The sequence below is a fragment of the Plectropomus leopardus genome, chromosome 10 (assembly GCF_008729295.1).
Source record: "Plectropomus leopardus isolate mb chromosome 10, YSFRI_Pleo_2.0, whole genome shotgun sequence".
Classification (NCBI taxonomy): Eukaryota; Metazoa; Chordata; class Actinopteri; order Perciformes; family Serranidae; genus Plectropomus; species Plectropomus leopardus.
The window spans coordinates 12067475-12091995 of record NC_056472.1 but is presented as its reverse complement, the minus strand read 5'-3'; the positions used below and the strand labels follow the sequence as shown (position 1 = coordinate 12091995).

General features: G+C 38.0%; 1 protein-coding gene across 1 annotated transcript in view; it reads left to right on the top strand.

Moving 5' to 3' along the window:
• LOC121948703 (ephrin type-A receptor 6-like) overlaps positions 1-24521 on the top strand; it is a 212386-nt gene that overhangs the window by 171137 nt on the left and 16728 nt on the right. The window contains exons 7-11 of the mRNA XM_042494107.1: positions 410-572; positions 4489-4597; positions 17925-17995; positions 20774-20899; positions 21429-21614. Of these exons, the coding sequence (XP_042350041.1) occupies positions 410-572; positions 4489-4597; positions 17925-17995; positions 20774-20899; positions 21429-21614 (655 nt within the window). The remainder of the gene's footprint in view (positions 1-409; positions 573-4488; positions 4598-17924; positions 17996-20773; positions 20900-21428; positions 21615-24521) is intronic.

Here is a 24521-nt window from a genome sequence, read left to right as displayed (position 1 = left end):
AGGGTCCCAAGGCATAAACACAGTCTATAGTACCCATCATATTATTATAAAGAGCTCCGAATATGTTTCTAAGGACAAATGATAACCCTTTTAAAGCTGAATAGACAATTCATTTATGCTCTCTCTGCAAAATTATGTGCACAACATTATTTTAAGACTGTGAATTCCATGCAGTACATTTGTAGTAAAAAAAGTCTATGTTTTTGTTCACTTAAGTGATAAAGTTTGAAGGCGGCGCTTGTCACTATTTGTGCAATCAGCAGCAGTCTGAGTGAAAGCGACAGTAATCACACACATTATGTGGTTTTAAAATGAGGTAAATCTGGCCGTCAGTCATGAGATAATTTTTGGACAAAACCTGTTCTTAATCGCTAAGATTATTTTGATCATCTTCCACTCTCTCCCACAGGAACACGAGCAGCTGAGCTACTCGTCGACGCGTACCAAGGCTCCCAGTGTGATCATCTCAGGTTTAAAACCAGCCACCTGGTACGTCTTCTGCGTACGCACCCGCACGCCAGCTGGATACAGTTCCTACACCCCTAAATATGAATACAAAACTACAGGGGACTGTAAGTACCTGAGACCATTTACAGAGTTTGGAATACATCTGTCTTTGTGTTTTTGCATTTTGTACTTTTCACAGTAAAATGTTTAGAAATCCTTTAAAGCGTTTTGCTCAATCCCGTCAACAACTAGAATAAAGTTAGGACGTTTGGTCTGGGGTTCAGATCATGATTGGCATTAGGTTTATGTTAGGTTATGGTGGAAAAGAGCAGTTTTTCTTGATGGATGTTAAGATGAGGTATGCAGGAATCGTGTAAATTAATGGCAGAAAACAAAACATCTCACTCTGAGTGTCAGGTTGGCTTGATGCAGGTTGAAAAGGTCAGCTTTCTATCATGAGTTTACACTGAACAGACACCAGCTGTCTCAAAAACAATCAGAATCAGTACTGGCTGTATCTAGGCCAGTTAGGACCTTTTCTTTTGGATAAAAATAACAACTTATGCCAGGAAGTCAACGCAATTGCCAGAATAAATACAGATATTGTATGTTTCTCCAGACAACATTCAACAGCGTTGTGGTTGATGTGTAGTTATTTTCAGGAGCAAATACTATTTGGTAATGGTTAGGAAAAGATCATGTTTTGGCTTAAAATGCCCAGTTTTGGTGACACAGTCAAGGCTAGAAACACCTTAGTAAGAAGTAACTGGTTTTGTTGTTTGTTGGTTGACAGTGGTCTGCAGCCTGGCAGCCATCTCGCCTTGGTGTCACATTATCCCCCATCCCCTCCACCTCCACATTACACCCTCAGCTTATTTACATGTAATCTGACCTGTGTCACTTCAGAAATGTTGATTTGGTACGTATGAAATGTACAAATGTAACATATCTGTGGTTTGTAGAGGGTACATTGTCAACTTTTTCTTGTGGTGCCTGTTTGGAGAAGCAGCAGCAGTTCAGGGTTAGATGAAGTTCATGTATCGTAGCCTGGAGCAGTGCTCAGGGCAGCCTGCACCGAGAGCACAACAGCAAATAATAAGCCTGGATATGAGCCCACCAACAGGAGCATCCACAGTAGGATTCCAACTAGCAACCCAGGAAGGAAATATTTAATTTACAGTCACACAATCACAAACACTATATTACCACACTGTCTAAATCCCAGCAGCAGATTAATTTGCACTCTTAAAACTAACACAACATCATTTACATTAAGGCTGACCATTTTCCAACCCATACAATGGTCATTCTAAATGATGTTCTTGCTGTCAACTTTATTTGACAGTAGAGCTTTGACCAGCCCCCAAAAAATGCAGCCTGACCACCTTCCATGCACTCGCAAAGTTTCTTTCTAAGCCCAACCCGAATCCAAACCACAGCAGCAGTTTTGGGCCCAAGTACATTAAAAAAAAAAAAAAGAATTTCCACTGCATTTTTAAAAAAAATTTATACATTTATTACAATCTTAAGTCAACCAAAGTATTTTCAGTGAAATAACAGACACTTGTGGCATGGTTTAGAGCTGGCAAAAACTGGATCATTTATAGATTCAGGGCGTTGTTAGAAGTATATTAAGTACCATTTGATTCACTGAAGCTTAGCAGTTGTTAATTCACATAGGAATAGAACGCTCTAACACTGGGGGAAATTACGGCCTGACCCGGTCATAATATAGTTTAGAATTGCACATATTAGTGTCAAAAAGGCATAAAAAACTGATGTCTCAGACAGTATAATTGGTGTTTGGCAGTAATGAGAAATATTTGTGATGGCCTTAAACATGAGGAAATATCACTGTTTGAATAATTTGAAAGTCACATGCTATTTTAGACCTGGTCCTTTTAATGCAACACATGTGTTAAAGCACTGTAAAAATTAATAGTTTTTCACAATGTTAAATTTTAAGTGCCATGCCGTTGTTTTGGCGAGCGACATTCTGCAGTCCTATCAGGACAAAAAATTTCTCCGACAGCCCTTTTATACCAAAAAAAGCCTTTTTTCCAAAGTCCTATTTCTTCATAAATGCAAACTTCCTTCAGTTAGTTTCAGTGTTCATGCAGTGTTTGAGCCACCAAAACCCAGTGTTTTTTAACTGACACATTCCTGCTTTTCCAGCAGCTTTTGTGCCACTAAATATAGGTGTTTTAAGCCAAAACATGATTTTTTTTCCCCATACCCAAGTGGTTGTTGTGCCTTATTCTATCCATGCATTCACCACAGTATGGTTGACAAATGTATTTTTTTTTAGTTTACAGAAAAAATATAATGCAAATAAAATTCTGGGGATTGCGTTGTCTAACTGCAAGGGGGGTTATTTTAAAGAAACGAGACCTTAGAGCAATGGTTGTCTGTTTTAGGGAATAACAGACTGAGAAATGAGAGAAAGATTTGTATGTCTCTGATTAAAACTGATTTCATTGTTTAATGGCAGGCTAAAATTCACAAGGACTCTGTCTGGTAATCTGTATGTGGCTGCATCGCAGTCAGAACATTTGGCCTCCCTACCGTATGAATTTCATAGATTGGATTCATAAAACCCTCAACCTACTTAAAGGTCAGGATATCCGTTACAATGGCAATCGAGTAATTGAACACAATCAACAAGGGAGACCGACAATACCGCCTTGATGTTTGGCGTATTTTGAATCAATGTTTTTTTTGTGTGTCTGAACAGTAGCTTTATTGCAAGTATACTCATAAAATACAAAGGTCCAGCTGCCCTTTTATGTTGGTTCAGGTATTGTTGCGAGGTGATCTGGCTTCACAGTGGCCCTCTCCCTTCCAAAGCTGCAAAGCTTTTGCTTTATCTGCGGATCAGACGGTGCTTGGCCAAGCCTTTGTATTGCCTGGCCTTTTATCTGAAAGAGAAAGCAGATTTGGCCTCTGTCGCTCTCTCCCCTCCCTGTCAGTCTGTCTGTCCGCCTGTCAGTCACTGTCTCCTGTGCTCCCTCTGTCTGTGTATCTGTCTGTCACTTCCGCCTCTCTTCCTCTCTTGTTTGTCTTTACCTCTCCTCCATCATCCGCTTTCCTCATCCCTCACCTTGCATTCTTCATCCTGTCCTCTGCTGCCCTTCTCTCTCTCTCTTTCTCTCTCTCTCTCTCTGTCTCTCTCTCTCGCTACACACACACCTCATTACAGCAGCATCAGTTCTACACATCTGCTTAGTTAGTGATGTGAAGAGTGTGTGAAGCTGACGTCTGGGAGAATTGTCTCGTGTGATCTGGCCACAGCCACATTCACTCTCCCTCCCTCTGAGTGGTCTATAATTACTTTTATCCAGCCAAACACACACACTCACACACACACATTTCTCAACACCCTGCACACACATCCTTGTCTGTGACTCAACACACCCGCATACTGTATAAACCCACATGAGCTTCACTCTTTGGGCTAGCAACCACACACCCTGATCTCCAATTCATATTCATTAAGCGTGAAATATTATAGAAATAAGTTTGGTAATAGCAATCATCTTTCAATTATCTTGGATTCGTTAGCCTTGTGACAAGACACAGAAAAAGGGAAAATCATGAATATCAAATGGGACCAATTTAACCAAATGATCATGGACTAAATCACAATTTCATGAATGAATAATATTAATTAAACAGCAGCAGGCGTATGAATCATTCCAGTACGAAAGCTGACGGAGGGTTTTTTTGCATTACAAAGACCTGATCAGACATCCCTCCGTAATATCTGCCTATCATGAGAGCATACATGGTCTATGTATGGTGCCCTGGTGGAAAGGAATATTAAAGATGACACTGAATGAGAATTTGCTCTTTCTTCTCGCTTTATCCTGCCTCCAGACTAATTTCCTTCTTTTCTCCCCTCACTGCTTTTATCATCCATACATGCTCTTTACATTGAATTTATCTTTCTTCACTTCACCGTCCTCTGCTTCTTCTTCTTTGCCTTCTTTTCCACATCATTTCCCTTCTTCCTAACCACCCTTTATTTTCTACTACCTTCAGCTTCAGACATTGCTTCTGACCAAGGCCAGGTGTTGGTCATCGTCACAGCAGCAGTTGGTGGCTTTACCCTCCTCGTCATCCTCACCCTCTTCCTCCTGATCACTGGAAGGTAAGAGTGTTTTACCACCCTTGACTGCAAGCAAAGAGGTGTCATTCAGTGTGTTGCTACTTTACTTACTGTGTGGTCTAAGTTTGAAATGATGTGTTGCCTGCATATTACAGGGATAGTTCCGATTTTATAAAATTTGGATTGTGTGAGGTACTCATTCATATTAAGTGTATAACCTACACTAGATGCTGGTCAGCACGCCCCCAGTTTGGAGAAGCAGACAGAAGTAACACCATGGAAGATAAGCAATGTACTGCTGTGGATAGGGGCAGCAGCAAAATGTATTTTAATAAAAAAAAAAAGAAAAAAGGCCACTTTTGGGGCCACTCATCATATCTGATAGGCTATATTTAGAGTAATTTCACCACTTTACCTGTCCATCTTAATTTTCTAAAAGCCAGTCTACACTGACAGAAACAGTCAATTTACATGCTGAACACAGGAGATGCTGGTCTACTGCTTGTTTGTGTTATGTGTGACTTTGGTGTTTTAAAGAGTTATTTCAGATTCACCAAAATGGCACAATAACATAAGCAATATATCAGTTGAGGCAATGAAAAACAGCTTGAAATGAAAAATGGTAATCTGGTGGCTTTCAGTTCCACTCCTGTAAGGGCTGCTCAATGGAAAAGTAAAGCGGTGAAAATGTTCTCAAAATAGGGCACACTTGCACTGATGAGCCTTTATTAGATGGCTTAAAAATGCTTTGCTGCTGCTGCCAATCACAACAGTACATTGCTTAGCTTCTATGTCAAGCCTGTTTCTCCAAACTGGAGACAAGCAGGGGGCAGCAAATTGCTACATAGCCTAATAATGATTATGGTTTTTATAAGCTGTTACATTACTTGTGACGCATCTAGCTCAAACAAGAGAAGCATGTGTAAACATAGGGGTGAAAATAAAGACCTGCATTGACCATTATCTACTGTATGTAGCCAGTGCACTGACTATGAATAAGTACTCCATACGTTACACTTCAAAAAGTTTCAACTATCACTTTAAGTTGATAGAGATTTTTTTTCTGATGCAATATGCCAGCATACACAGAGTTTATCCCTAATTAATAATATTTTTTTTCTGCAAAGTCATGTCACAATGTCTGCTGTGAAAAGGGTTAACTTCATTTTCATTTATTTACCTATAGTACTGTATAAGCTTCATATTCCTTGGTGTTCAATGTTTCCTCTAGGGAATTGGCAAAACTTTACATGACAAAGAACTGTAATACTTTTGCTTCAACAACAGTAGTAGTAGTAGTAGTTTATTCTGAACATGTGAAAAAACATTACAAAAAAAAACAATCATAAAGTATTGGACAGACATAAAAAATACATTACAAAAGAAGACATGAAAAAAGTAAACAACACATCATGATTTGAGTCACATATCCAAAAAGGAGTGGGAAGAAGTACTAACATATTTAATCCCACCTTTTATCCATAACTTAATAATAGTCAATTATTTAGCTTCCACATCAATATAAAGCTATACAATAATTAATTCTCTAGACTTCTTCTAATATATTATCTTAATTACCAATAGTCTTTATCTTACAAGATATAAATTAATTCCAAAATATTTATCTTAATGAAAATACAGATTATTATATATACCTTATATAACCTTATTCAAAAATTAAAAAAATAATTGCTGACATAAAAATCTTATCAAAAATAATCTCAGTTTCTTTTTTAATTCTTATCAAATCATGACAGCTATGTTTCACTTAATCAAGATATGTATGTATATATACATATACACATACTAATACAAATATATGCACACAAATACATGCAAACATATATACATATATACACACATAACTAATGGCTACACAAAAAGAATAAATAACAAAATAAATAGAATAGAAATAAAAAATAAACAGTAAACACCCGGTGATAGTCAGACACCCTCTTCTTCCCTATATCTAGTGAAAATCATTTCTTTATACCTCTTCTCAAACTGATTTATGTTTAGACATTCCTTGATGTCAGTTGCTTCTGGACTTTGTGTACCTCTAAAGTGAAGTGGCAACAAAGACAACTTGAGGACCGGTTGGACTGGTCTCTGAGCTGGATCTGTGTGTATCGCCACATTGACGTCGGAAGACTTATTACATTAGTGTGTTTGGAAGTGTTGAGGTTCGTGACTCAAAACAATTCTCATTCTTCACCCCTGTAGCCAAACTAGAATCGCTTTAAGAGCAGCTTGGGTTATTAAATAATCTAATAATGATTATGATAATTATACACCATTACTTATGGCAGTTATACACCCGTTAAGGCCCATCTAGCTCAAACAAGTGTATAAACATAGATCAATAATTTGAGTAGGTAAACACACACACACACACACACACACACACACACACACACACACACACAGAGAAATATTCTGTGAAGAAACTAAAGGCACAACAAGACTCTGTTTCTGTGTGAGTTAACATGTGAGAAAAATCTAAACTCTATTTCAGAAGTGTGAATTTGAGAAGGTCTGGATACCAAATAATGAGCCATTTCACCCTAAATGGATTAAAAAAATAAACAGAGTTGGTCACAAACACAGATGGAAATATTCAACAACACAAATCCATGAACAGATTTACGTAATACATAGTTTCTTTATATGTCCATAAAAATTTACAGAAACAGGTTTAAAGGTCCCGTGTCATGAAAATGTGTTTATATTAAGTTGTTAAGTTACTACTGCCATTGCTCAAGACCTAGACCGCCTTCCAGCTTTACAAGCCATTAAGAATTTGATCCAGTTTCTACGTGGCAACTGGAAAACCAATTGTCGTTGACATACAAATCTGCAAAGCCCCACTCCCTTTACCTTTGCACCAGGTGCATCACTGTTAGAGCAGAGTCAGTTTGATGATCAAGGGTGGCTATGGCAAAAACCAGCCATGAAAGGTGCATTATTCATGGCTGCAGTGCATCCAAAAAATATCACTGAATATTATGGAGCCATTTATAGTACTTTTGCTTTCAAAAGCATTCAATAAACAACACAAGCACTCATATTTAACTCACATACTTTATGTCCAATTATGGCAATGTTGGCTATATAACATAAACTACTATACCATCAACTGATCTCAAACTCTAAAATAGAACCAATAAACCTACAATAACTGATTTTTTGTTTGTTTTTTCTTGGGTTTTTTTGGCCATGAAGGTCGTGGTTTTGAATACAACATTGGCATACAGTACTATTGCCTTAAGCTGATATAGAAAACCTGTCAGCGAACATTTATGTACACCTTCAGCAGACAACATTATTATTCATTTGGTGTCATGTGACTTGCTTCCTGAGAAATTTAAGTGCAGTTTTATCTCTCCTCAAGCTTTGGTTTGGTCTCTTAACTCCTGAGGAAAATATCAAACCTTTTGGCTGCTAAATGCTCCAGTCACTTAGTGCGTCTGTCTACTATTTGTTGCTGAGCAGGTAGTATGACATGGGAGATTTTTAGAGGTTTTTAGCTGAAAACAGCTGCCCCATGCAATTTGAAACAAATGAGAGTGGTAAGAGTAATTTTGCATGTTAACAGAGACACTTGAGGGGCAATCTTTTTTTTCCTTCAGCCTGTATGAAGTACAGTGTGCCAGTTGTCTTAGGCACACTTCACGCATCAGTAGCGAACTCAGACCTTTACGCCTCTGAGGAAGGATTGCACAAAAAACAGGAGAATATATTATAATTATGGTTGATTGCACATTCTGCTGAATTTACCAGGGTTCATGTGAATTGCTGGGGTCAGATTTGCATAAGAAGTCTCAGCCTCTGAGGGCGTGTTTAAATAGTGAGTGCAATTCAAAGCAGTTATGGTGGGAAGAGGAGCTCAAATTAACCTTTATTCCACAGAAATCTAAATGTCAGCAAGAGTGATTATAGATTAAACTGAACTGACTGGTCTATTGTTATAGATTTATCTGCCATTTGATAGAAATTCTGTACACGCCACCATTCTCTGAGGAGATCTAATCAAGCTGAGTAAATGAAAACACCTGTGTGGGTCCACATGGGGCCATTATTTTTCACATTTTACATCTCATAACAGACTGAGACATCTAACTGATATGAAAATTTCTTCTGAATTGGACATTTGACACCTAGAACAGAGCTGGAGTCAACCCAGACGTTTGTCATTAGCAGAGATGTGCCCTGAAAGCTTCTATGGAACTGAAGTTGTTCATGTGCCATTGAGAGCATTGGGTGTTGATATGTAGTAATGCTCTTTCCTACTAACAATTTAGGAATATGGCATCATCAGTTTACAGTAATCAGAGGGAGCTGGTGCACTTGTTATTCATAAGCTGTTGTTTTCAAAAGTCCCAGTCACGCTAAAGTTTTAGAACAGCAAAATTTTGCAGTAAAGACAATTCATCCACTTGCTCGTTTCACTTAAAGTTCAACTTGAGTGAACTGTGATACACAATTTTGCGCTGTTGACCAATAGCAAACTATCATGACAGTGCTGACCTTTGAGGGAGAGTCCAAAATCGTGCAAATATTTTACTGTCTGTGATTCACCATACACTTGTATTGAACTGTCCTCTGTCAGCGTATAAACTGCTCCATGGAAGAAGAATGGCTTGCAGACAGTTTTGAGGCAGTTTTTGTTTTAACGTATAGCATTAAGTAATCTCTATGAGGAGATGACATAGGCAATTGCGTAAGGTATGTACGACATGTTACATTCTTATTTCAACCCAAAACATTTGGTTAGGTTCTTCTTGTTGCCTAAACCTAATCACAATTATTTGACAAGACTAACCACCCGTTACAATGTCTATGTAGGTTCTCAGTCGTCCAGGTCATGGTAATCCGAGGTTTCTTTTGAAGTGGCAACTGGACTCGTTGAGGTTTCTTGAAGACGTTTCCCCCCCATTCTAAAAAAAGGCTTCTGAAGAACTGAAGAAGGTGCACTAACTCACACAGAAGTCCTTTAGTGTTGCCGTGATGTGAATGTCAAAGGAATTTTAAGTCATTTTTAAAAAAGGCTGAAAAGAGTCGATTTATAGCAGGGATTTACAGTGTTTTTCTTATTTTCACGATGTGATCCCAGTGTGTGTAGGAGTGTCTGTGTTCCTAGTTTATTTATTAAAAACTGGCACATACACTAAAAGCCAAAGCAAGCCCTTTAGGCTTTTTGCGTTCTAGCACAAGAAGGACCCTTTTTTTTCTCTCTCTTTTACCTGAATCCAGTTACAAGCAGTCGCGGCAGCAGTTGCAGCAGCAGTTGGAGTGTTTTTTGACTTTATCACAATCTGTCATATCTGCGTTCCCTCTGCCCCTGTGTAGGAGGGACTTTCACTTGCTTTCAGCTTTTAAAAAAAAGCTCCAAATGTACTTGAGCTGCCTGAGAAAGATGAGAGCTTTCAGTCACACAGCTCTCATAGACGTAAGGTTGTAGAACACAAGTGAGGATATAAGAGAAGCCGCTGTACGGGAAGTTTTAACACCTGGTTGCCCTCAAAGCTTCCTAGATTTACATCTATGTTTGCATCTGCTAAATTTGAGGATTGGCTGCCTCTGTTAGAGCACAGACAAAGCATAGCTGAAGAGTTTTACTATATGTGAACTCTTTATCCTTGTCAGTCTCTGCAACGTTTTCTTTATATTTTCTTTCATCCCTTATTTCGGTGCCCTCTGCAGCAGAGGAGCGATGTGCATGGTGAGGTGACTGAGCGATGTTAGGGCAAGAGAGGAGTAGTTTGAATTACAGCGATGCTTTGATTAGGGCTCTTGGCAAGGTTGTTTTACAGAGGTGTGTGTGTGTGTATGCGTGGGCGTGTAAAGGGCTTGTGAATATGTACTGTAACAATGCTCAACAGCCCAGAGAGCAGTGGCAGAAGCTAAGGTCTTTGTGTGTAATAACTGTCTTTGTGTGTGTCTGTGTCCATATGTGTGGCCTCTTTTCAACATGAAAGCCAGAGAGACAGAGGGATAGGCGGATAAAGAGGATCAGAGGATAGGACTGGAAAAGACTGATAAAGGCACATGCCACCATTTCTTTAATGAACAGCTTGACCCCATCAGCAGAGGTCAACAGCAGCTTTCCAAATCCCCTTCTTGTCCTCTCTGCCAGTGTTAGCCGCCATGTTATCTGCTCTGTCTATCAGTGTCCGGGATCCCACAGACTTCACTTAGCCCGAGCCCAATCTGGCAACCTGCGGCTCGTAGCCCTCTGACACCTGCTCTAATCTGGCAACCTGGATTATGTTAAATCCTCAAAGAGGAGGAGGCTCACATGTGATCACATGAACCCACACACACTCATACAAGCAAGCGCTTACAAGCACTTTCTCCTCTATGTTGTGGGCATTTTCACTCCTGATTTATTTAATCAAAGTCTGCATTATCACATCACTTAGCCTCATTATAAGGCAATACAACGTTCTCTACCATTGTTTGTTAGATGTTGTTTTGTTGATTAGAACAGTTACTGAGGTGGCAACGTTGTTTCACATCAAATTTGAAACGGAGGAAATGTATTCTTTGAGAAAATCGGAAATCTCTTGCACAAAAGATATGACTGCACATGAGTTTTGGTCTGCACCAAAACAGCTAAAAGGAAAGTGAATACTAGACTTTAAGTAACAAACATGACTCTGCATGAATGCTAATGTTGCTCTGTGTCAGCTGAATGTGTAAATAGACAACTGTTCCCCACATCAACTTAATGAGGTGATAATTTGTCAATTTTATATCTGCAATATTTGGAAGAAAAGATCACAAGGGGACCCACATACACTAGAATTTCATCAAATGTTATTTTATTTACAAAGTACACATAGTCTGACACTTTAATCCTTTTAAAATACCTGAAAACATGTAATTTAGTGGCTCATTGAATTTTGAGTAGGGCTGTCGGATGATTATTTTTTTAAAAACACAATAAATTGCAGAATTTCAATAGTTCGCGATTAATCATATTTTTTGATCACATGTTTTCAGTTAAATTATTTTGCATTTCAAAGTAGACCATATTGACTGGTGGAGCAATTCTTACCAGATTGACTTGATTAGGTATCAAATCACAGCAAAACCAGCATGAGACGAGCATAAAGTTGGCATGTCTGTAAAGGGGGGACCCATGGGTACCCACAGAAGCCATTTTCATTCAGATATCTTGAGGTCAAGGGACCCCTTCGACATGACCATGCCATTTTTCCATCCCCACTTCTCAGGTCTTCTAGTTTCACATGATGCCAGTATCTACACAGCAGCGATTAACACAATAACACTGACACAATTACTTTTGAGTTTTCCCCACTTTTTAAGGTGTAGTAAATATATTTGGTCAGCAGGGGTCAGAAAAATATTAAGACAAGTCGCCAGCAAACTGTATAACCAACACATTTTCATCCCAACTTCCATCCTGCGTCTGTTCTGGAAGGCATGTCAAGTTATACTCATACGTTGTGTCTTTTCAAAATACACTTCCATTTTCAGTAGAAATGTACAGTTTGTGCTCATTACACATGAATAATCTTTTTCAAAATACATATATTATGTTATTTCCTTGTGCAATAAAAGCATGTGGTTCGGTTTAGAAAAAACATCATGGTTTGGATTATCGTTCACATGGGGAAGTTCACAGCGAGCTTGAGGGTTCAAGTCTGGGGTTTGTTAGACGCATTCACCTCCCCTGTAATCCCATAGGTATTATACAGCTCTGTTCTGCAGTAGTTGTCCATGGTGTTACAAACTGCTCCACCCAGCAGGATTACAAACTGATGCTGCCCGATGCTTATCATACCACTAAAGGTACCTCTTTGCAACGGTGCCTGACAAAGTGGTGGTATTTGACAAGATGGGAGAAAATATGGGCTGGACTTGGGCCAAAAATGACGTACTTACATACAGAGCTGGCAAATATCAACATTATCATTGATTTAAAGTAAAATTTCTGCCCAGCTAGCAAATGTAAGTCCAATGTTCTTGTTTATTGTAGCTCCATCTTGGTCTCCTCCAGCTTTTGAAAAAAAAAAAACAACTGTAAAACTGTACTTCCCTGCATTGGTGACTGTGATCAATAGAGCTGCGTTTGGGTTTGTTGTGTGTCTATTCATGCACGGTCGGGTCTGTAAAAACTGAACAGCAAAATAACTTTTAAATTTATGTAGTCATAGTTGGGGTCATTCTGAACAGGTCATTAGTAATCCATTTCTATATCTGGAAATCTTACATGTCTGTCTGTCTTATTTGAATAAACACCCACAAATTAAACACCATGGCAATCTGTTTAGGTAAGACCTGGCAACATTTCTGTAACACGTCCAACACAGCTACATTTTGAATGATGCCACAGAGAGGCAGACTAGAGAAGCACATCACAGAGATATTAAAAGCATGTGCTGTCCCACCCTCCATTAAAAATCTATCACCTGATCATCATCTGTTAAACACAAAAATCTGCTTGATATTCCACAAAATACCATGAACAGGCCACTTTTTTTTAGATTCTTTACATGTCAAATCAGTCTAAAAATAAAATGTGTATTGATTTATGTATTTATCATGTTTGTTTGTTTTCCAGTGCAGGGAACAAAATTTGCCAGCCTTCCAAAAATTGTCAGCTTTCATCTGTGCCAACTGCCAAAAGCATTATTTTTCGGGGGAAAAAAAAAAGAAAAAGAAAAATGTTTACACATACAGCATTTGAGCAAATTGAGAAATTAAGTCACAACCTCGAGTGTTGTCATTTTCAAGTATTCTCAGGTGCTTTGGGACTTTATGAAACAGGCAGCAGAATTCTATATTCAGTCTAATAAATGATGAAATATGAGAAAATTTATTAGGGGATCCACTGGTGGGAGCGGGCGTCCCTCGTGCTCACGGTCATTAATTAAGCCTTCCACTGCAAAACAGGCTTTAAAATTCATCAGTGATGCAGCCTGGGAGAGAACTCAGAGCACCTTTCTTCCCTCATATCATCATTTTCCATCTCACTGCTTTTCTGCAAGCAAGGACCAAATATTCCACGAGTGTTACAAGTCCATTTTGTAAGAGCCTTGTCATGCATGTATACAGCCATAATTAAACTTTTAAAAAAATAAACAGGTAATGTCCAACCATGTTTAAATGAAAATAAACATTTACTTGCACACCATACCAGATTTTGACTTAAAGGCTGAATTTCCTCAAATTAGAAAAAACAATAACTTTTTCTCCCTCCGAACATTGGTATCTAAACATGCAGATAGTTTTTATGTCTTTAGTTTATCATAAATATTGATGAATTTCAGAGCCTCTTTCAGAAACAGGATCTAAAATATTCATTAGTGGTTTAGTGTCCTTGTGTAACTGTGAAAAGAAAACTGCAGATCAATTTTAAAGTATTAGAAGTTCCCAATTTTCTGTTTTGTTTTTTTAGTGGTGGGATGGCCCTTTTCAAAATGTGCCTGAATCTTCATAATGATGTTCACCATGAAAATGTCATTTCAGGAATTAAACTGTGACAATGACAAACAACAGTTCTAAATCACAATTTAGTTCCTGCTTTAATGACTGTAATTTTTGTTGGAGCATGATGCTTGAAATTGTTTGAAAAGGAACGGTCGGCTAATGGACCCAAAATCATTTTGTAGCTGTAGAATCAGACAGCTGTGACTGCAGAGAAAGAAATGATTGACCTGTTATGCCCACAATATACAAGAAGACTTTGAAAAGACTTTGAATAGGCTGAAGTCTGACAACATCTCAGGTGTGACAACAACGTGAGGTTTTTGGTCACACACTATAACATTTTGCAAAGTTGGGGGATCTTGCAAGGTCACTATTTTCTACAAATACAAATAGATTCCTTTTGAGATTATTTCCCATCGTGGTCTTAGTGCAACATTTTACACCAAATTCCCTTTAAGAAATGTGACTTATTAACATTTCCTTATCTGTCTGCAAAAACACATAACTCTAGAAACAAAGATAAATGGGTCTCAGCATCATTTTGGCATCAAAATAATCCACAAATATAAACTGTATTTGTGTACAAACTTTACACTTTGGATTATGTCGCCTCAAGTCGACTGGAGGCAACAAAATGGCACTCGTAGCACATCAGAGCAAGTGTCTGGCGTCAGTTTGTAGTTTGATGTCATCAGCTTCTACTGAATTTAACTTGTAGCCTGTTGCTGTATCACTCGTAGTGTGAACCAGCTTAAGATGTCGTTTATAGTCCCTTTACACTGTCTTAAACAACACATTTTAGAGTTGCCATCCCAAGACATAAAAATTTAAGAGAAGTCTTTTTTGTGCTTAAAAAAGTCTTTTATCGTTCAGTTAAACCTGTGACAAATGGGATCGAAAACAAAAGAGTTGCTTTTCAATTTTTGTTAAGGGTATGACCGTCTTGTTTTCAGGTTTTTCTCTTCCTGTATTTATGCGATTTATTATGCTGTGTATGCAGCATTCAACAGCTGGTGTAGTTTTTGACTATTTTTATCCGGCAGTAATGTGTTTGAGCTGTGGGTCAAATCCCTGTCTGCACACTCTACTTTTCCCCGAACGCTGTTCTTGGTTCAGTGTGTGATTCTTACAGGGTACTTTGTGTTTTCTTCACTTTTTATTTCAGAGTAACATCCAAGCATCTATTTGGATAAATTCTTCTGTGGTCTTTTGCAGATGCTGTCATCTAATCTCTCAGCTTTTCAGACTTTCTTGGCAGCAGCTTTTTATCAGTCGTTGGCTGTCTCCCGGTGTCTCAGTGCCCAGATAAACTCACACAAACACACACACACACACACACACACACACACACACACACACACACACACACGCACACACACACACAAACACAGGAGGACAAGGGAGTTTTTGCATCAGTGGATGCAAGCGTTCTTCCCCTCTATAGATATAATTCTCTCTGTGGAAGAGTTTCTGTGCTTTTAAGTTCCATTCACTTTATTTTCTTAGGAATTCTGCACCTGTGTGTTTATGTGCGTAAAAACACACCACTTCCATCTGCATCACTTAATCTGAAAATCATTTCTTGCAAGGCCCGACTCTCAGTGTGTGCCAACATCTTTCTTCAAATGATGACTTCCAGGGATCAATCAACCTGCTGTATAGTTTGGTGTTATTTAATTTTTGGTGGTAAAAGTTAGTTTTGTCTTATTTCGCTTGTGTTTAATCTCATTTCGTGCATGATTTTTACCACAAATGTTAAAGCTGTCATGAACTGCATGGATCTCTGTTCCTGAGAAAATGTCTTGGATTATAACTGTAATAGACTAATTAACCTCTGAGATATCACTATACCTCTTTTCTATTCTCCTTCACTGTCTGTTTTTTGTCTGAGTGGTTTATTCTGTTGTATTTTTCCACATACCACCTCTAAGCAACCAAACCCATATGATCTTTTTTTTTTTCACCGTTTTTCTCAGCAGTTCGGAAAACTGTTCATCTAAAGGTGCCACTATTCCTTTAAAAGATTCCATCTGTCTGTGGTGTGAAAAGAACACAAGACCAAGCTGCTAAAATTTCTTCTAAATTATTTTTTTTTTTTTGTCTTATGTGTTAACTGCAGAAACCTACAGTGGCTAAAGCTATATATAGCTATATAAAGCTATATATACATAAGCACACACAGCCAAGTCGCCATGAGAAAATGTTAGCATTGTATGTTTCTGCAAACCACATATATCTTATGCAGCTGTTTCATGATGTTTCTAAGGTGACGTAGTTCTGATTACATGTGCACTGTAACATCTGCAAATTTGATTTTAATTAAAATCTAGGAAACCAGTTGCCTTGAAAAATGTAAGTACATGTAACTGCTAATCTTAAATTATGTTTACTTCATATCTTATTATAAGGTTTCCTTAAAATTTTATGAAGTTGTTGCAACTTAAAAATGACAAGTTTAATTATATCAATCTTTCTAAGTTTTAGATACTTAAACCAAATTTATTGTGCGTTATATCAGCATTCTGCTGACTGCAAACTAGTCAGTCATATTTGTATTTTCCTGAAAATGTTAAAAAAAAAAAAAAAAAAAAAACAGAACTCGCAAATCACCTTACTTCAGTATTAGCGAAATCCTCCTTCTCATGATTAAGCTAATTCAGACCTAACTGGTTGACTGAAGTTGATAACACTTAAATTAATACAATTAATTTAATTCATCTTGTTATTTTTAAGTTGCGACAACTTTGGAAAATTAAGTAAATTTAACTCAACTCCAAGTTAGCTTAACACTTAGATATGAACATAAATTATGCTTTAAAGTTGTATTTACTTTACTTTTTCAAGGCAGTCAGTTCCCAAAATTATTTTAAGTAAGATCAACTTGTCAGATTTTACTAGTGTAAACTGACTTGGTGTAGTGTAGGGGATGGTGTATGGCACCACAGGATGGCTGCAGACTGCTGTTAAGCAAGACATTGCGGCATTTCCAGATGTGACTATGCTACCAAAAGTAAAGTAAAAGTATTTTAAGCCAAAACATAATATTTTACTGAACAACATAACCAATTGGTTTTTGTGCATAAACATAATCACAAGTAAACCCATGCATTGTTGAAACATAAAGAAGCATAAAGTTTCAATAAGTCAAATAATACCTTACAGATGTTACATATCCATGATTTGCAGAAACTTACAATGCCAACATTTATTCTGGTAATGAGCGTTGCACAAACACACACAAACACATCGAGGCCTGTATTTAACCTGCCTGTCTTATAGAAACCTTCACACAAAACTTTATGACCCATATTATTGCTGTGTCAAGCTGTTTACACAAGATGCTGGAATTAAGACCAGCAGTGTTATAAAAGCAGTTGTCTTAATTAGACCAGTATTTGACAATTTCCGAAAATAGTGTCATTAAGCGTGATGTATTGAGAAGATGTATCTAAAAATAGAAAATTGAATTAATATGTTGTTTTACAGCATGAAATTCAAAAAGCAGTTGTGGAACATAAAATCTTGTCCTTATGCTGCTTAGTGGAAATTTGTGTATATTTCAAGTTTTTGTCCAGTGTTGAATATAAGCATGTTCCTATGACAGCAAAGACAATAAACTTTTGCAATACCCCCCATTAACTATTACTAAGTTATCTACAGTATGTATCAATATTATTTGAGGTTTTTTTTTTTTTCTTAATTCTTTAACCCACTTTAAAAAAAAGAACTTTTACAGATCCTCCCCATGTCCATGTCTTGTTAGTTCCACAAAGTAATGTCATTGCACAGTAAAAACAGGGGGTCCTGTGCATCATCCAGCAGCATGCGGCCAAATCAGATGCCTCGCAGCTAATTTTATTGTACATTTGAGGAAAATCCCTTTAATCTTGCCTGTTCATGTGTTTTCCAGGTGTCAGTGGTACTTTAAGGCCAAGATGACTTCAGAGGAGAAAAGAAGGACCAACTATCAGAACGGACATGGTAAATCTCTCCTCTTTGTTGTTTTGGATACTTTTCTTTCTCACTTTGATCCTAATGATTGTGTTTTCACACATTTTACAGCAAAATGATTGAGTCAAGATTAACTCATCTCCATATTTATGGTAATGATGAAAGAAGGAACGTCTGCAAAGTCTGAGTTTTATATTTTAATGAAATGGAAAATCAGTTTGGCACATTGCATGGTGTTAGTTTTGAAATGTACTTTTGCCAGAACGCCCAATCATTTGGTGAGAAAGTGCCAGGTTTTATTTTGTCTTGTGTCTTTGCCAATGAGCAGAGAAGAAAGAGAGACATTCTGTGAGCCACAGTTAGCAGCTAGCAGGCTAGCCACCTGCTTCATCTCTTTGTATTCAACGGGCACATTGTACTGCTGTATGGATCATTTCCCATGTGGTTTGGTGCCTATGCATATTTGCACGGGATAGCCAGTCCCCACCACAAAGCTTTAACAAAATGCAAAAACATTGACTTGCTACTACAAATGCAAGAAAAGAAGTTGCAAAAGTGACATTTATAGTTTCAGGAATTAAGATGTCAGAAACGTCAACAGAGCAAAATTCTTTAAAGCATTCACCTTCATCTTTCTGCCTCTCCTCCTCTCCGGCGCTCCTCCTCACTTCCCCTCAAGTTTCATTTGATGTTTAACATGAGCTCTTTTTTTTTCTCTTCTTTGATTAATCTGGTTAAGTAGCTGCATCCCCAAGCTGTCTGCTTCTGCACTCCTGTACCTTTCTGTCTCATTTGCCTGTCTTTTGTCTTTTAATACCCAACTTTTTATTCCCGACATGAAAAACACAAATTGAAAAGAGAGCAATAAAGTGCAAGAAAGGGAAAAATGTTTGAAAGTGAGACAAGGGAAGATTGCTAGAGGAGAAAACAGAAAGGAGAGAGAAACGAGGACAGAAAGGGCAAGCTGGTTGAAAGTTAGAGGAGTCGAGGAGAGGACAAAGAGAAATAAGGCGCTTTTAAGAGGACAGAGGGTAGAACAGATAGCCAAAGGCAAAAGAAGAAATAAACATAAAATTAGTTTTTGAGGGTGGCGAACAAGCTGCCACATTCAAGACTAAAACATACACTTTATAAGCGAGCGTGTGTGTGTGTGTGTGTGTGTGTTTGAACCCGCCGTCTCTCCTGTGTCTTGTCTCAGGTCTCAGCCCTGGGTGTGGTGTTGAGCAGAAGCTTTGAGAGGAGCACAGATGTCCTCTGGGTTTTGCTGGTGTCGGTTCATTGTTGTTTTTTTGCTTTGTGACACAGTATTGATCCCTGAAGGTGAAACACAGCTTTTGTCTGCCCTCCCCTCCACTGGGAGGTCAGGGTCAGAGGCAGAACGGCGGCAGCCTGTTAAAGAGTCACTGACTTGCTCAAGGACACTTCAGCAGGGTGGACGCTTGCTGAAAGCAGGGACCCAGTTAAGAGACGTGCTGCCCTGCTGCTTCTCAGCAAAAGACAGAGGAGGGAGAAGCTATCAGTGCAGTGTTTGGTGGATGTGTGTCAGTCTCAGAGTGAGGTAACACTTTTGCTCCGGGGCTAAACATCTGTCAGGGTAACTCGTCGAATTTCCTCGCAGCTCATAATCAAAAGTGGATGTGTTCCTAGTTGTCTGAAACCATTTGTCTAAAAAGTGATCAAACCTTTGTTGTATAAATAAATGTAATGCCCCGTGGTGTTTTGTTGCTCTGCTGTTACAACTTATTCAGGTTAGTTGGAGGTGTTATTTTGACAATACATATACTAAAAATCAGCCTTACGTAAATTTGTTTTCTTATACGTGTGTTTACTTGCTGCCTAAACCAAAATATGTCAATGTATTGTTAGCCACCCTTTATATATATCCATGTTTCTGCAATATCGGTGGACAATGGCACAATATTTTAGCGCTGCCCCCCCCCCCCCCCTTATCATAAACGCAATAGCTTAAGAATTCCTTGAGGGAATTTCTGCAAATTAGGCACAAATGTCTACTTGGACTCAGAAATGAACTGATTGGATTGGGTGGTCAAAGGTCACTGTGACCTCTTCCGTGTCATTATTGTGGACTCAATATCTCAAGAACGCCTTGAGAGAATTTTTCCACGTGTGGCGCAAATATCCACTAAAGCCTCAGGAATGGACTGATTAAAATTGGTGGTCAAAGGTCACTGTGCCCTCACAAAACATGTTTTGGGCCATAAATTCATGTGGTAATTATGACAACATTTTACACAAATATCTGTTAGTATGTAATGATGCAGTGATGACATTTTATATCCAGAAGATCAAAGGTCACCTGCACTGTGACACAATAATGTAAATTGTTGGTGCAACTTGACTGGTTCATGGAGGCGCACAACAGCTAAGCAGTAATTCTAATTTATTATTTAATATGAGTCTAAAAAATAATACTTATCTAAGTTTAGATAATTTTACCTTCCAGCCTGGTCAGGTTATTGAGGGAGTTACAGAGGTCCCATTAAAACGGCAACAGTTTATTTTAACTTTTTAATTCACCACAGAAGTGAGCCCAATTTGAGTCAAGAGTCAAAAGAGAGACTTTTCTGTTCATATAGGTTTCATTTCATCCACAGTTCTCTTCTCAACTGTAGCTGAAAATATATATTTAACAACCAAAATCTTTTCAGATGGAGGCTCCTGAAGTGAAATCTTATCAAAAAGGTGTCTGTGACCTAATCTGTATCAATTTAGGGGTCCTTGACACAAAGACATTCGTGAGCCGCTGCCCTAGCTCATATTTCTGTATCTTTTTCTCTGTTCCCTCAGTCCCTTTCCCGGGAATAAAGACCTATGTGGACCCTGATACATATGAAGACCCCACGCAGGCAGTCCATGAGTTTACCAAGGAGATTGACCCCTCCAGGATCCGCATCGAGAGGGTGATCGGAGCCGGTATACACAAGCACACACACTCACACATACACTAATACACACACTAGCTGACGATTATGCACTCATCCACTTGTTTCTCACAGATGGGTACCCTTTTGCTATGTGGGCGGAAGAGGATTATTTCAAGAATAACAATAGCTTTAAATGTGCCATAGGAGACGATCTATTTTCACTCCTCACATATAATTGCCGTGAACCTCGTCTCTTCCTTTGTACACACTAAAGATGACGCCTTTTTCCATTTCTCAGTTTCTCACTGTCATTTTCTCTACACAGACTATTGGAATATTAACGCTTAACAGGTTTAGAGAACAAAAGAAAGTATAATAATAGATTCAAGGCTTTTTTTAGAGGGTGAAAGAGAGAATCTCATGGAGTTGAACTAATCAGAGGGAGGCAATAATGCAGGAGTTTATATGGGAACTGCAACAGTGCCCCCAGGTGGCAGATCAAGCAGCCTGCTGATGGTGTGTGATGCTGATAGACTTCTCACTGTGTTTATTTGTGTGTGTGTGTGTGTGTGCTTTAGGGGAGTTTGGTGAGGTGTGCAGCGGCCGCCTGAGAACACCAGGAAAGAAGGAGATTGCCGTGGCGATAAAGACTCTGAAAGGTGGCTATGTGGAGCGTCAGAGGCGGGACTTCCTGCGCGAGGCATCAATCATGGGCCAGTTTGACCATCCTAACATTATCAGGCTGGAGGGCGTGGTCACCAAAAGTAAGTTGGATTACAGAAGGTGTTGTTTTAACTAAATCTGGAGATCAGATTACATCCTTGTTCCAATACATTTCCTGTGGAACTAATGTATGAACAGTCACTGCTAATGTGCTGTAGTTCACTGATACCAGTGATGAAGCCAAGCAATTTTTAACCCTTTGAAACATGAGCAAATTGACTTGATTTTATTCAAATCATGGGATGAAGGCAATGAGCAACTAAGAAAAATTTGTATAACTAATAATTAATAATTGGCCAAAACAGTCAAGTAAAAAACAAAAATAAACAAGAAAATTACCTTAAGAAAGTGCTAAAATTGAAAAGAAAATTATCTTACATCGCAAAAATGTTCATACAATAATAAGACTTATAAATGTAGTCTTCTGGACATTTTAACTTTTTTATGTTTTATAACATGTAAAATCACCCCTTTTATTTTTTTTTCAGATAATTTCACCTTTTACCTTTTTTCAATTTGCAGAGTATTTCTTGCCAAGTACTCATGATGTTTTCCCCCATTTTTACAAAAGAAATTGAACCAATTTTTTCCAGTTTTAGAGGTTTAAATGCATGTGAAAGACTTCTGAACACAGCACAGGAAAACTGATGTCAATCCAGGTGTTAAAAGGTTAACTCTCTCTGTGGGTCCATATATAAATGTGGTTATACAAGAAAAAATTATTTATACATGCGGCTCTGGGCCACACAGTAATGTTAAGTCGCAAAGTGGTTATCAACATAAGAAACAACCACCATCAGTCCCTCTTATCTTCATCTAGTCACAGCCCAATATAACCCTGAATTAGTTTGATGGTGTGCACATAACAACTAGTTGGCTGTTTGAAGCCACTCTGTTTCTTCTTCTTTGGTATATTTTCTCCTTCAGAGGTCCACTTATTCACAGAGACAAAGATAAGAACAATGTGTCATAAAAATTTTCATCTTTCCATCAAAATATACTCCTTGTTTTACTTGAGCGCTTTGCTTTAAAAGCAAAATAAATGTAACATAACAAGAGCATTTGAAATTGCTGTCTCTTTACCCATCACTCTGTTTACCGCAGACCGATAGATAAATTTATGTCTCTGCTTGATCGAATGGTAAATTGCAGTAAACCACTTCTTATGGTTGCATTTTTCAGCATGGAATAACAAATCCTTATGTGTTTTTTTCTTGGTATTTACAAGATTAGTGGGCTGAGTCTGTTTTCACACATAGTTTTGTTCTGTGTTCTCACCTGAGTAGCTTTATCCCCTACATATGTGAGATGAGAGCATGCATGTTTGTATTGTCTGTATGCATGATCAAGTTCTAATGTCCCGTTTTCTGCAGGAATATGCTTTATCTACAAAAGATAAGTGAGAGTGTGTGTGTGTGTGTGTGTGTATGGACTTGTTAATGAGCTCTGTTTTACAGGGCTCACCCAGCGCAACATATGGTTGTTTTTACAGGGGTTGTATAAACTGAGACATCGCTGTGAATATAAATGTGTCCCCTGAAGAGTTTTAACCCCCCTCCCTGAACATAGATAGAGGACACTCCTCAGCTTTGACCCTGCTGACAGAGATTCAGCTGATAAGGGTCTTTAAAGGCCGATACTGCCATTATTGCATCAAAGCTGCTGATTGCTGATGTTTTGCACCGATTTAACTGTAGTTTTTATGGTCCACCATCTCTGAAGCTATTGAGTGAAAAATTCCTCCCACACAACACTGAGATGATTTCTCTGGTAAGACATCTGATGATAAAAGAACAAAAAATATTTTGAGTCGCTGTGGACCGAGAGGGACTGTTCATCACATCAGAGGTCAACAGCACTGAATAGACGTTCAAAGGTCTGTTATTTCTGAATAACAGCTTTTTCACAGCTGTTGATATGATTCTTCATTCAGTATATTGCATCTGGCCTTTCTGTAGCTTTATTCATATGTTGTTGTAGTTGTTTATTACTTTTTGATTAATTTTATTTTAAAAAAATTACAAACCTTTGAACCCCCCTTTTTATAAGTAGTGTGATACTTATGAGTATAGTGTGACTTGAGATTAACATGGTAATACTCCAGTGTGTAGGACTAAGGGTCATTTATTGCCAGAAATGGAATATGATGTTAAAAACTATGTTTTCATTCATTTTTCATCCACACTTAAAAATTAATTCACACCTTCATTTTGTTTTTGTTACCTTAGAATGAGCCAATTATATCTACATACAGAGTGGGTCCTCTCCACCAACACTAACCCAGAACGGATTAACCAAACATAAGCCTTAAATAGGACCATTTGCGTTTTGCGTCGGCCACCTTAGTTCTCCTACATGCTTTGCACAAGGGAGAAGTTTAAGCTCTGCAGCCATACTGCTAGATGCCACTAAATTCTACACACTGGACTTTTAAATTACTGACATCATATTAATGACTATCAAAATTAAAAGTTCTAGAAAATACAACAACACCAGTGGCGGACCTAGCACATTCAGCAAGCTTACCCTGGGGCCCTAGACCCCAACCCTCACCTTAAAAAATTGTCATTATGATTACTATCTTTTATTTTTTTGTATTAATTACAAAGAAGAACTAATGAGAAATCATCCCCAATAAAACAGCTTAGCTGACAAACAATGACCATAAAAAACAAACAAGAGAATACAGTATGTTTAAATTTCCTTCTTTTTTTCTTTTCATTACTTTTATTTATTTTTTATATTGACCTCCAATAGCTTTGAGCTTTGTTTTTGTCCTTTATGTTTGTTTTTTTTTATGTTAAAAAGAGGGAATGGGGGAATTTTAAGGACCCACAGACCTTCATCATTTGGTGCTGAGTGCCACTGTATTGTTGCTGCGGAAGAATCTTATATTGTTACAATAGTAATTGAATAATAAGCAGTTTAACAGCTTCTTGGTCTATATT